Genomic DNA, 12,519 nt, shown 5'->3' with positions numbered 1-12,519 from the left:
CGGGCGAAGGGAGGAAGGGAGACGGGCAAAGGGAGGAACAAGGGGAAGAAGCACAAGCAGGGTCAGCAGACGCAACAGCACCAGGAAGCGGAGTAGGCGTACCCTTGTCGATACTCGCGGCCTCCGACATGAGCATGAAGTTAGTGCCGTCCGCCTTTGAGCGGGTGGTGAGGATGTCGAGTGCCTTGAGCGTCATCTCCTTGAGGCCCGGCACGTCTTTCGACGGTGCAGTAAATGTCTTGTTCGCCTCATTGTACGCCTTGAAGGTCGGAAGGTTCTCGGGGAAGACGTGGCGGTCGACCCAGGTCGGGAGAGTCGAGGCGGAGAACAAGCCGAGTGCGCGCTTCGAGTTGCCGATGTTGAACAGCGACGAGTTGGTCGTGACGAACTCGTAGCCCTTGGCGAGGAACTTGTCGATCTTGGAGACGTTGCGGTTCGAGGCCTTCGCGACGAAGTCCGAACCGCCGCCGCCGAAGAGAACGTCGGGACCGTCCCACTTGGTCCAGGTGAAGTTGCTCGTGACGCCGTCAAGATACTGGTCGATGATGAGGTCGTACTGCGAGCGAAGCGATGTGTGTGCGACGACGGCAGCCGGGGTAGCGTCGGCGAGGTAAGCCGTCGACACCACGCCGATCTGCGAGTTGTAGATGCGGCGGCCCATCTCAAAGATGGTCTCAAACTTCGGGTTGGCGTAGGGCTTGCCAGTCGAATCCTGCGACAAGCAAGGGGATCAATGCGAGGAAGAGGCGGGAGGAGCGGCAACGCACAGTGTAGGCGTTGAGCGCGTTGACGGTACTCTTCTTGCCAGCCATGAGAGCGGTTGCTGAATTGGCCGAGTCGGTGATGAACGAGTCCAGACTATGGGTGTGCTGCATGCCGAAACCTTCCGCCTTGTCGAGGGCGAGCGTCGACTGGTACTTGCCGTTGACGCTCTTGTGGCCCAGCAACCTCGCGGCCGTCGTCATGCCGGGGGCCATTCCGTCGCCGATGAAGAGGATGACGTTCTTGGCGAGCTTCTTCTTCGAGAGCGGCAGGACCTCCCACGTTGCGGTCTCTTCCATGCCGTTGTTGTACTTGAGCTTGAGCTCGTACTCGCCCGGGTCGTAGCTGCGACAATGTGAGCGGTCAGTGACTGACCGAGTTACAGTCAAACCGCCGCAGCGCCGAAAGCTCCGAGCGGAGACGCACAGAGCGAGGTGGCGGTAGTCCTTCGCGACGACATTGACGAGCGTCGGTGTCTTGGCGTCCTGAGCGAACAAGTCCTCGTAGTAGGTGAAGTTGTAGCTCGACAACTTCGGGTCCACAACGGAGAAGGCCTTGGTGACGTCCTTGAGCTCCTGGCCCTTCTTGCCGATGGAGAGGGTGAACGAGTCGTACGGCTTGCCGTTGTTGAACGGCATCGTGCCGTTCGCCGGCGCCTGGACCTCGACGCGGAGGTCGAAGACCTGGCCAGCGATGAAGGCGGACTGGTCCTGTTGACGGCATGAAGCGTGAGCGCCAGGGTCACTACAGCTGAGCCGAGTGACTGAACGTACAGGAGGGAAGATGCATCCGAGGTTCGGGCACGCAGCGGTGCGACGGAACGTTTGAGCGGAAGCGGATCCAGCGAGGGCAGCGGCGACGAGGGCACTCCTCTTCAAGCCCGAGCGGCGTTTGGTGTACGCCATAGTCGACGGAAAATGCGAGGAAGTTTAGCGGAGAAGGGAGCGAGGGTACAAGGACGCAGGATAAGCCGAAAGAGCAAGGGCGAGTGTGCCGCAAGTTCAGCACCGGCGGATGGCGCCGCTCCGCGCTAAAATCTGCCGAAGGGCGTGCATCAAAGCCAACGTTCCCCTCTGCACCCCTCCATTCTCCCTCCGAATCGGCGAAAGGGAAGACTTGGCACTTCGAGCGATGGGAAACGTGCGAAGTCGTCGGGCGCAGAGGCCGACGGTGCGCGCGGCTACAGGCGCGATGGGTGGATGCTTGGCTGAAACAGTCGGTGCGCAGGGAGCAGGGCCAGCGATCGCACGAGGGAGGGGACAGGCAGCGAGCGAATGTGCGCCTGGCGAAGTCGCAGACAGACAGACTCGCGCGCCTCGAGAGCAAGCTTCGAGCGAAGCAGCGGTGCCAGTGAAGTGACAGGAAGGAGATCAACCCGTCTGTTCGGTCTGCGAAGCGCTCTCGACGGCGGCCCCGCCAGCGGAAACCTAGCTCCTCCTCGCTCGCTGGCGCCCAAGTTTAGCCCGCTTCGGCGCGATAAGAAGTGCGGCAGAGGCGTATAACGGCGAACACATCTTGCAGCACAGAAGCGAGAGTAGAAAAGTGTACACAGGTAGGCGGGATCGGGGCTAGGGAGGGGTATCGTCGAAGGTACAAACGGGCGTGAAGGCGGGAAGGGAAGTTGAGGGAAGACCGGAAGGCGGTGGTGAGAGACAGAGGTATGGCGGGAGACAGACGCAAGGAAGCGATGGCGGAGCTGGCCGGATAATGGCGGAGAGGCGGAAGGGAGGAACGCGAGAGGGTGGGCGAGTCGACGAGACTGAGGCTTTCTAGAAGGAGTGCTTGAAGACTGCGCGCGTGCAACTTGTCAGCGCTGCATTGGAAGGCTCGAAGACAGTCGGGCAACTCACGGTCGCCGTCATTCTCCTCCGCACGCCCCGTCTTCTGCGGCTGCAGCCTCTGCGCCGGCTCCTGCCTGTACCCGCCAGCATTCCCGTTCGCCGGCCGCGACGAGGCCCAAGCATCCTCAGGTCCCTCCTGCTCGAACGAGTCGAACCTCGCCGGCGCCGCGCCACCAGTCCCAGCCCTCGAACCCTCGTTGATCTCCCTCTCGAACTCGTCCTGGTATCCGTCGCTCGCACGCGTACGGCTGCTGACCGCGTCGCTCGTGTCGAACGGCTGTTCGTAACGCGAGCGGTTCTTGAGCAAGCCACCGCCGAGCTTCTTTTTGCTCTTCCGCGGCGCGACGGCAGGCGCCTGCTCGGCTGCGGTCGGGTAGAACTGCTCGTTCGTGAGCGGGTCGGCAGCGGGCTCAGGGGGCGTGCGACGAGAATCGATCGGCGCAAGGCGACTCTCCGAACGAGACAAGCCGTGACCGCCTTCGACCTCATCCTCGTCGACAATGTCGTCCCAAGGCGAGAAGCGGTGGCGGGTGTTGCCGTTCTTCGACTTGATGCGGTTTGACCGCCGTTCGGGCTCGGGCCCGCGGCCGTCCCACGAGTTGGAGTGGAGCGAGTCTGCGTCTCCGCCGTAGTTTGCGCTCGCGCCCGGGAGACGCTCTGCACGGCGAAGTCGTCAGCGCCAAATTCTACGCGACCGACTCAGACTCTCGATCATACTCACCGTCGTAGCGGTAAGCCCACTGATGCCTGCCCGCTCGAGGATCCTTGATCTTGACGAGACCGGCGCGAATCGCCCACTTTGGCGTGCGCTTCGCCGTCTTGTTGTTGCGGATGTTCTGGCAGTACTGTGAGACTTGACGTGTCAGCTGGTGCAGTAGGAAGCTAGAAGTGAGCGGAATGAGACGAACGAAGCTGTTGCAATGAGGAAGACAGGGTCAGTAGCAAGTCAATAGCACGACGTTGGGCACGGGAGCGTACTTGTGTGCGTGCCCTGGGATGTAGCCGCCGATGGTGAGGAGGATGTTGAGGAAGCTGTCGACGGAACGAGGGTGAGCGAGAGCGTCGAGAGGGGAAAGCGAAGGAGACGCACAAGTCGAAGCCGATTCCGAAGCGGACGAGGATGGCGAGAGGCGGCACGACCCAGCCGCTGTACGGTGTTGATACGTCAGTGTGAAACCCTGAAGGAAAGGCAGAGGAGCGAACTGACATGACCATAATCACCGCATGGAACCCGTGGGTGCGGTCGACCTGGAATAGCGGCCGCAATGTGTCAGCAATGTTCTGCACGTCCTGCACGTCCCTAAAGGGTCTGTTTGAAGCCTCCGAGTGTTGCTGAGCGCGCGAGAGGAGGTGGGGGGTCCGGAAGAGACGCTGAGATCTCGAGTCCACCAGCGCCGCCGTCCGCTCGCAGGCCTTGTCCTCTACAGTTATCGACCGTGTCGACCCACACGCACACCCACGCGCCCTCGAATGCCGCCGCGAGCGAGGTGACGAGGAGCGAGGCGCACCTTGAGGTGCTTCTTGCCCTTTGGCAGCGCCTTCCTGACCTGGTAGTTGAGCTCGTCCATGACGCTGTAGCTCGTCGCAGTCTATGGCACCACGCAGACCAGCAGCAGAGCGAGGACGAGTTGGTGGACAAGGACGAGGTTCGGCAAGAGCAAGGTCGACCCGCATTCATCCAACCTGCTCCGCTAGACTGGCTTGCTGGAGGCTCACGAGCGATGGAGAACACGGCCTCGTACGCTGCATACTACCACGGCCAGCGCAACCTCTCACCACACCCGTCCGACCCCTTCAACCCGCTCCCGACTTCGACGACCCCGACCGACACGCCTCCGCTTCCGACTGGAGCTGCGAGACCCTCGTACGGCTACATACCACCGAGCTACTCGACCTATGCGGACCAGCGGCAGTCCTACCTTGGTGCTGAGGAGGAATACCCCTCGAGGTTGGGCGAGGCGGTGCAGGGTCCTCGGGGCCGACTGAGACGAGAGGAGGGCGGATTTGCAGCCTTCTGGAGGACGTACAAGACCAGGAACCAGGTGCGAGACCTCTGGGCAGCCTGGGTGAGCCTCACGCTGACTTCTCTCCCGAACCCTTTCTCTTCCTCGACCGGCATCCCCGCAAAAAGCTCGCATTCATGTCGATTATTGCCTTGCAAGCCATCGCGGTGCTCGTCATGATTGCGCTGGTGTACGGAACGGTGCGCAATGTGGGTCACCGTCTCCTCTCTCCCTCCTATTCGTCCCGCTACCCGAGCCAAAGTTCCTGGCGCTCATCCTTGTTCTCCCGCAGAACACGGGCGACCTCTCGACGGCCGACCTCATCGGCAACGACCCAAAGCTCGAGTCTGTCGCAACCTACCTCGGCCTTTTCATCCTCGCCGTCCTCTTCGAAGCGGGTATCACGCTCAACAGCTGCTCGCACAAGAACATCATGACACTCGCCGTCCTCTGCCTCTTCAACGGTGCCATCCTCATCTACTCCGCCGTCCTGCCACGACAGCTCGCCAACGCTTTGAGCGGCAGCAACGCCGACACGCCTCACGTCCAGCATCTCACGCACATCTACGCGGTCGTCATTCCTGCCGTCGTTGGAGCATGCACCGTCGCCATGACACTGATGCTCTGGCCACTCTACGCCGAGTTCGGCTGGGACACCTTCAAGCGTATCGGCGCAGACCTCGCAATCAGGCGCGCGTACCTGCGCTACCAGGTCTTCGTGTGCCTCCTCAAGTTTACCGCCTTCTTCGTCATCGGCTTTGAGCTCCAATTTCTCATCCTTGTCACCGGAACACCAACTGTGGAATTCGTCTTGACGATTGTCGCCCTGCCCGTCACGATTCTCGCTCTGCTCGCCTTTGCGGTGAGTTGTCATCCTCTTCTCGCTTGCGAGCGAGCCTGCTGACGAGTTTCTCCGCGCAGGCTGTCGTGCGAATTGAGAATCGCCCGGGCATCTACGCATCATTCGTCGTGATTGCTGCTGGAATCGGTGCGTCCATCCTTCCTTCTGCCCTCCCTGTATCGCTCAATACTGACGGATTCTCCCTGTATCGCTCGATACTGACGGATTCGCCCTCAGCCTACTTCATCTACAAGCTCCAGCGCATCTACGGCGCGACGAGCGGGCGATACTCGACCGCGACAGCGACTTTGACCATCTTCTCGGTCGTCTGCATCGTCCTCCTCGTCGCGACGTTCGTCATGATGGGCCTGTGCATGCGCAACTTTGGCAAGGGATTGAAGGAGCGGAGTGCGTCCTCCCACCTTTCTTGAGGAAGCCAGCGAGACTGACGCCCGCCCTTGCGCAGTTCCCGGCTACCACCTCCCCTTCCTCTCGCGCTCTCGTCAGCCCGAATCAGGCCGCCCGCTTGCCTCTCAGTCGAGCCCTCAACCGCCGCCTCTCGCAGCATTCGAGAAGCCAGACTCGCGACGACCGGGGATGCCGTCCGGCCAGTCGACGAGCAAGTACGGCGGCGAGACGGATCGCATGTCCATTGACTGAGCGAGGGGGCGAACGGGTACGGGTGGGCTTAAGGAACAGTAATCGGGTTTGCAGGTCTTGTTGTAACGTCCATCCTTTGCGAGCTTCCTCTCGACTTTCGCGACGCGAGTGAGAGGAACGACGCTTGAGAGCTAGTGTTACAGTCTCTAGGTAATGCGACGGGAATTAAGCGGACGATGGAGCAGAACTGGAACGAACGAAAGTGCAAAGGGAATTAAATGGCGTGTCCGACGCTATCAGTGTCCTTGGTGAGCGGCGCGGTCGTCGCTTCGTGCCCTGTCAGCGGCACAGTCGGGACTGGGGGCGGCGCGGTGCTCGATTCCGGCTCTTCCTCTGGGACGGTCGACTTGCGATTGCCGTGGCGGAAGAGGCGAGCGCCGAACGAGGCTGAGCGGTCGCGTGTCTTGTCCGACTTGCGAGCGAAGGCTGAGTGGCGGCGAAATCGTCAGCCAGACGGCGAAGCGAGAGCGGAGAGAGGGAACGCACGATTCAGCTCGACCTTGCCAACCCTGACGGAGCCCTTCCTCGGCCGGGTGCGCGATGCCTCACTGCCCCTCGTTGTGTACCGCTCGAGGTTGAGGCCGACACCCTCGTCAAAGGCGTAGCCGCTGCCCGTTCCAACGCGAGCGAGGCCGGTGCTCATGTCGTGCGTGAGGCTCTGGTGCGTGCGGGCGCGGCCGAGTTGATACGAGTCGCGCTGAGGAAGGGGGCGGCGGGAGGAGGAGCGAGAGGCGGTCCGCCGTGCGATCATGGGCGAGGAAGCCGAGGCCGAGTCGGGCGTGAGCGCGAGCGGCTCGAAGTGGGTGCCGTCCGGGTGGTGCGGCATCATCGGGTCGTGCACCCAGTCGTGCCGAGGGTCACGCTTCTCCATCGCGCGGAGGATGTCGACGTCGTCGGGGAAGTACGCTTCCTTGATGGCGCGGTAGAGGTAGCGGGGACCGAGGGAGAGGATGATGGTGAACATGAGGCCGAGCCACCAGTACGCCGACGGCCAGAGGAAGTGGTTGTTGCCCCAGACGTAAGTCCAGATGAGGGTCGGCGGGAAAGCGGAGTAGACGGCCGTGTAGAGGACGATGAGGACGGGGCCGATCAGAACACCGGCAAGCACCCACCAGTTCCACGAGTACGTGTTGAGACCGTTGTAGAAGTTGGCAGCGAGCACGGCGGCGACAGCCATGACGGTCGAGAACTCGTACATCTGGATGTCGTAGCCGTCTCGCCGCGCTGTCGTCGTGTCGTAGGCGTACAGGAGGAAGAAGTAGATGACGGCGGACTGCGCAATAGTGAGCGGGTCAGCAGGTGTGCTCGACGCAAGCGAGCAGGGGAGGACCCGCCTGGTAGATGCCGTCGAGCATGTAGATGGAGAAGCGGACGATGCCAAAGAGCTTGCCGCGTCGGCCTCGCTCGTACAGCTCAGGGATGGCCATAAGAACGCGCTCGCCAACGTGGCGGTCGAAGATGCCGATGAAGATGACGGGGACTGGCATGGAGCGGCTGGTAAGTGACGGTCTAGCTGGCGAAAGGGAGACAGCTGGACGCACCGAGAGTCCAGAAGACGTTCCAGAACAAGAGGTACGTGTATTCGTAGACGGTCGTGGCCGAGTAGCCGCAGTAGAACTGGAACCAGAAGAGGACGCCGATGCCGATGATTTCCTTGTAGAAGAAGTTGACGATCATGTTCGAGTTGCGGAGGTACGACCACTGGCCGTGCACGAGGAGCAGTCGCTTGAGGAAACGGAACTGCCCCATGGCGTAGTCGGACGAGTTGACAGCTTGGAGACCTTCTTCGCCTGCGACGCCGACGCCAATGTCGGCCGCCTGAATCATCGAGACGTCGTTCGCGCCGTCGCCGATGGCGAGGCACATCGAGCCGAGGCCGTCCTTGACGAGACGGACGATGAGCGCCTTCTGCAGGGGAGATGTGCGGCAGCACACGACAGCACGGCAGCGCGTCGCCAGCTCGAGCAGCAGATCCTTGGTCCAGGGCTCGTCGAATGCGTGACGAAGAGACGCTCCGTCGATGACGAGGCCGTAGCCGCCGGGTCGCTCGCCATTGTCGTCGCCGACGATGTCGGAGACGCCCGAGACGCCAGTCGTGGTGCGGTGCACCTGGAACGAACGCCTCATGCTGCCCGACCGCCGCGGTCCGTCTGGTCGTTTCTGCGCATCGGGCGGCTGGTTCTCAAGCTGCTCGGCGAGACCTTCCGCGTCGAAGAAGCGCTCGAGCGCGCTGCGGAGCTGGGCGTACGCCGAGTTGGCCTGGCCGTACTCGCCGCCTTTGACGACGATCAAGTTCATGTCGCGGGAGAGGAGGTTGCAAGTCTTGGCGATGGCGATGGCGGTCTCGAGCTTGTCGCCCGTAGCGACCCAGATCTGAAGAGGAACGTTTTAGCGCTCGAACATAAAGCGGAAGAGGTCAACAGCAACGCACCTTGATGCCGGCACGCTTCAAATCGGCGATGGCTTCGGGCACGCCGTCCTGCAGCTTGTCCTCGATAGCTGTCGCGCCGAGCAGGTTGAGGTCCCGCTCGAGCTCGTCCGAGACGCGCTCAATCTCTTCGTCGCGGTTGTCGATGAGAGTCGTCGCCTCGTGGAAGCGCCGCTCCCACTGCTCGTACGTCGCCTCGTCGAGCGGTTTCCACGCCAGACAGAGCGTCCGCAAACCCTCGTTCGCAAAGTCCTCGAGGTGCTTGTCCGTCTCGCGCTTGAGCTCCTCGTTGCCGTGGCCGAGGCGCTCGAAGATGACGTTGTCGGCACCCTTGGTGAGGAGGAGGAGCTGATCGTCGCCCTCGCCCTCCGACAGCTTGCGGATGACGACCGACATGCGCTTCCTAGCCGAGGTGAACTCAAGGACGTTGAGAAGCTGAAACTCGACAACATCGTCGTCGTGCGGCGTCTGGACGCGAAGGACGTCCTTGTCGCGGCCGAGGAAGACGAAGCCGACATCTGCAGCGGCTTGGACGAGCGCCGCCTCGTCGGGCGACTGAGCCTTGTACGAGATGAGGCCGTCCTCTTGGCTCGTCAAGACGGTGTGGCAGAGCGCGAGGTTCATGAAGAAGTTGTAGAGGTTGCGGGCTTGGGTCGAGTCGCGCTTGGCGAGGTCGGCCTCGATCTGCGAGTCGTGGAAGGGCGCGAGAACCTGCTCGGCGAGCTTCGTCTTCGCCTTGTCGTCGCTCGTGCCGTTACCGTTCGTAGGGGAAGCACTCTCGTCGCCCGAAGAGGACGAGCTCGAGAGCGCCTTCTCGGGCGGAAGGACGGTCGTGTCGGTCGCGGCAGGCTGCTCGTCGCCAACGTAGACCTTGCCGGCGATCGAGCACTGGCGGAAGAGCATGGCGTTCTGCGTCAAAGTACCGGTCTTGTCGGAGAAGATGTACTCGATTTGGCCGAGGTCGTCGGAAAGGTTCCAGCTTCGAGCTGTCGTCCGCCGCCCGTTGCCCTTCATGTCGTCGTCCCCCCAGATGTATCCCGCTTGCACGAGTCGGGTGAACTCGATCGAGATGTACAGCGAAATCGGCACAATGTTCTGCGCGGCAAAGCGTGAGCAAGACGCCGACACGGCGAAGGCAGACTCTACGCACCTGAAAGGCGATCAACGCGTTCGCCCAGGTGATGATGCCGTTGATGTTCGGGTTGTCGTCCGAGCGGTTGTCGGCGAACAGCCAGTACGCGCCCTGCGGGTACTTCTGGACTTGGAGGTAGTGGTCGGCGAGAGCGCACATGACGGTCATCAGGGCGAGGATGAAGAGGTTGAGGAAGCTGCGAGCATACGACTGATCAGTACTCGAGTAGCGCACTCGCGAGCGCAGAACTTCACTAACACCATCGGGTTCATCTGACGCTCGACCTTGGACCGCTTCGAGGGCGTGCCGCCAGCGTTCATGACGATCTTCGTGTCTTGCCCGGTCATGCAGACGACGCCGACGACCCACTCGGTGTTGCGGATGACGGTACCGCGGAGAAGCATCGTCGTGAGGTTGACCGGGCACTTGAGCGGCCTGCCCTCCTTGTCGGTGCGCCCGTCATGCAGCTCAATCGCGGCGTTGTACGTGAACATGTTGACGTCTGGCGGCTCGGCGCGTATGACGAATTTGGCTTCGTTGGCGATGGCGGACGAGGTGCGGAGGTGCGTGAGCTCCGGGACGGCCGAGCGAGACTTGAGGTTCGTCTCGCCGTCGAGGTTCTTCGTCTCGACATAGCAGACGTTCTCCTCCTCCGAAGTCGCGCAAACAATAATATCTGCAGCGAATCGTCAGCCGAGCCTGCGCGCGAGCGAGGCTTCACACGCACCAGCAGGAACGCTCTCGTCCCCATGCAGCCGCACAAAGTCACCGACTCGCAAGTCCTCCCAGTTCTCCTTGACCCACGTCGGCCGGTCGTAACGCTGGCCGACGCCGACGTGCAAATGGGGCTTGTGAAGGTGGATGCCGGAACCAGGCTGCTGCTCGGCGTTGGGGTGTCCAGCCGTATCGGTCGGGCCGTGATGGAACTCGGAGTCTTCGGCGTCGTCGGCGTAGTAATCGCCTTCGAGGCGCTGGTGTCGAGCAGGGATGGGCGCCTCGTACGAGAGACCGGCCGAGGTGTTGGCGCGCGAGCGACCCTTGGCGGATCCCTTCGTGCCGACTGTCGACGACCGCGCACGGTTGCCCTCCTCACGCGCCGCCTGGACCGTCCCTCCGCCTGGAGCTGTTCGTGGAACCTCCAAGTTGCCGAGCCCGTCGCGCTCCTCCTCTGCCTCGACATCCTCGACGAGCGGCGCGACCTTCTCCTGCGGACCCTCGCCGTTCTTGACCTTTCTCCGCCCGACCCGCATCGACCTCTTCCCCCAGAACCCCTTGTGCTGCTTCTCCCTGAGTTCTGCCTCCTCGCGCTCCTCCTCCTCCGCCTCCTTGACAAGCCTTCTCTGTCCCCACCAGTTCCGGATAAACTTGGGCAGTCCGAACGTCCGGCTCTTCTGGAGAGTCAAGTTCGGGTTGCGGTAGGTCCCGCGGAGGGCGATGACCTTGATGTTGTTGATGGCGCGGTCCGACTGGTGGCGCTTGAGATCTTCGTAGCCGTCTTTGACCGCCGTGATGAAAATGACTACGATCAGAGGGAGCGCCGAGAGACCTGGGCTGACGGTCGTGAAGCGCGGGAAGAACTGAAGAATGACGAGGACTGCAAGACGAGCCCATCGTCAGCCTCTACAGCGACTCTTGGCGACGGAGAGAGAGGAGCCGTACCGAGGAAGAAGATGTTGGCGACGCGGCGGAACTGCTCGAGGAGGTTTCGCGGCACGAACGTGAGGAGGTTGTACTTGCTCGTGAGGACCTGATTCGAGACGAACGTCCACCCAGGCGCCGGAACCTCCTTGGTCCCGAAGCCCCTCTTGTCCTTGCGAATCACCTTGCCATTCTCGCCCTTGACAGTCCTGTTCCAGCCCGGTATGGGGACCTTGGGCGCCGTCGTGAATGCCTCGGACGGCACAGGCGTATTGACGAGGACCTGGCGAGGGTACGGGTTGCGGTGAGGCCGAGAGAAGACGGCCGTGAGGTCAAAGTCGGACGCCCTGGCGAGCCAGCGGGTGACCTTGTTCTGCGGGCCCTTGCGACGGATCGGAGTCACGCCCATCCTGCCTCTGCCCGCCGCTGTGGCGCGAGTGTTGCTGCTAGCGGATGCCGAGGAGCGAGTTGGTCGAGTGGCTCGCAGCGAGCGATCGCGGCGCAAGTTGGGGCGCGCAGAGAACTGTGCAGGCAGCAGTGAGCCTTGTAGCGCGGTACCGCTCTGACCGACGGCAGCACAGGCGAGGTGGGCGAGCGCAACAAGCGAGATGGCGAGGAGGAGCCTCTTCCCGCGCTCCCACGGACTTGCGATGTCAGCATTCCTCACAAACTCGATCCTTTCAGCGCTGTGGCCCTTGTAGGACATCATTGCATCCTGTAAGGCAACCTCCCACTCCGAGGCGCCCTCGAGAATCCCGCCTTGCACCCGCCCGCACGCCGGTCTCCCTCGCTTCCTCCTGCTGCTACTCGACCACGTCCGCGTTCTCCGTAGGACTCGGTGCGCGGCTCGAGTCGATAAAGTGCGTGTCGTCGGCGTACAGCACGAGACGGCCATGCCAATGACCGGAACCTGCGAGGGATCCGACGGCGAAAAGTGTCAGGTTTGCGTACGAGGACCGCGGAAAGAGCGAGCGAACGCACCCTCTTCATCCTCAACCCACTCCATCTCAATCACCGTCCTCGAGCAATTATCGATCCTCTTGCTCCCCTTCCGAATCATCTCCGCCTCCTGCTTTGGCAACACGAGCTCGATATCCCTCTCTCCTCGATCTGCGTACTCGACGAGTGAGGAGACGAATTCACGGATTGCGGCACCGTGAGAGACGTAGAGGATTTGGCGGCCTTGAGGGAGGAGGGAAGAGGTTGAGGAGGAG

The 12,519-nt window shown here is 62.2% G+C and overlaps 5 protein-coding genes across 5 annotated transcripts in view; 1 reads left to right on the top strand and 4 right to left on the bottom strand.

The window, feature by feature from the left end:
* RHTO_03053 (alkaline phosphatase) overlaps positions 1-1,667 on the bottom strand; it is a gene marked incomplete at both ends in the record, with an annotated part of 2,742 nt that extends 1,075 nt beyond the window's left edge. Inside the window, 4 exons of the mRNA XM_016416725.1 lie at positions 103-712; positions 768-1,107; positions 1,189-1,472; positions 1,536-1,667. Coding sequence (XP_016276444.1) covers positions 103-712; positions 768-1,107; positions 1,189-1,472; positions 1,536-1,667 — 1,366 coding nt within the window. The remainder of the gene's footprint in view (positions 1-102; positions 713-767; positions 1,108-1,188; positions 1,473-1,535) is intronic.
* Positions 1,668-2,531: 864 nt separating this feature from the next.
* On the bottom strand, positions 2,532-4,171 carry RHTO_03052 (UPF0057 family protein; the record flags this gene model as incomplete). The annotated part of the gene is made up of 7 exons (XM_016416724.1): positions 2,532-2,551; positions 2,613-3,260; positions 3,325-3,448; positions 3,578-3,635; positions 3,694-3,750; positions 3,811-3,851; positions 4,112-4,171. 7 exons carry the CDS (start codon positions 4,169-4,171, stop codon positions 2,532-2,534), a joined length of 1,008 nt encoding a protein of 335 aa, XP_016276443.1.
* A 153-nt stretch (positions 4,172-4,324) lies between these two features.
* RHTO_03051 (uncharacterized protein) lies at positions 4,325-6,107 on the top strand (the record flags this gene model as incomplete). The annotated part of the gene is made up of 6 exons (XM_016416723.1): positions 4,325-4,669; positions 4,735-4,806; positions 4,899-5,468; positions 5,528-5,594; positions 5,685-5,855; positions 5,914-6,107. The coding sequence occupies 6 exons, from the start codon at positions 4,325-4,327 to the stop codon at positions 6,105-6,107; spliced, it is 1,419 nt and encodes a 472-aa protein (XP_016276442.1).
* A 214-nt stretch (positions 6,108-6,321) lies between these two features.
* On the bottom strand, positions 6,322-11,714 carry RHTO_03050 (phospholipid-translocating ATPase; the record flags this gene model as incomplete). Its single annotated transcript, XM_016416722.1, has 9 exons — positions 6,322-6,533; positions 6,594-7,380; positions 7,442-7,587; positions 7,649-8,480; positions 8,539-9,630; positions 9,686-9,863; positions 9,926-10,343; positions 10,395-11,261; positions 11,327-11,714. 9 exons carry the CDS (start codon positions 11,712-11,714, stop codon positions 6,322-6,324), a joined length of 4,920 nt encoding a protein of 1,639 aa, XP_016276441.1.
* Positions 11,715-12,108: 394 nt separating this feature from the next.
* The window catches only part of RHTO_03049 (phosphoglycerate mutase), a gene marked incomplete at both ends in the record, with an annotated part of 1,220 nt that continues 809 nt past the window's right edge, over positions 12,109-12,519 (bottom strand). The window contains 3 exons of the mRNA XM_016416721.1: positions 12,109-12,215; positions 12,287-12,415; positions 12,471-12,519. The exon at positions 12,471-12,519 is cut by the window's right edge and continues 189 nt beyond it. Of these exons, the coding sequence (XP_016276440.1) occupies positions 12,109-12,215; positions 12,287-12,415; positions 12,471-12,519 (285 nt within the window). The remainder of the gene's footprint in view (positions 12,216-12,286; positions 12,416-12,470) is intronic.

Source organism: Rhodotorula toruloides (assembly GCF_000320785.1).
Source record: "Rhodotorula toruloides NP11 unplaced genomic scaffold Scaffold2, whole genome shotgun sequence".
Lineage (NCBI taxonomy): Eukaryota > Fungi > Basidiomycota > Microbotryomycetes > Sporidiobolales > Sporidiobolaceae > Rhodotorula > Rhodotorula toruloides.
The sequence above is the reverse complement of the archived record's forward strand: the minus strand, read 5'-3'. Positions and strand labels throughout refer to the sequence as shown.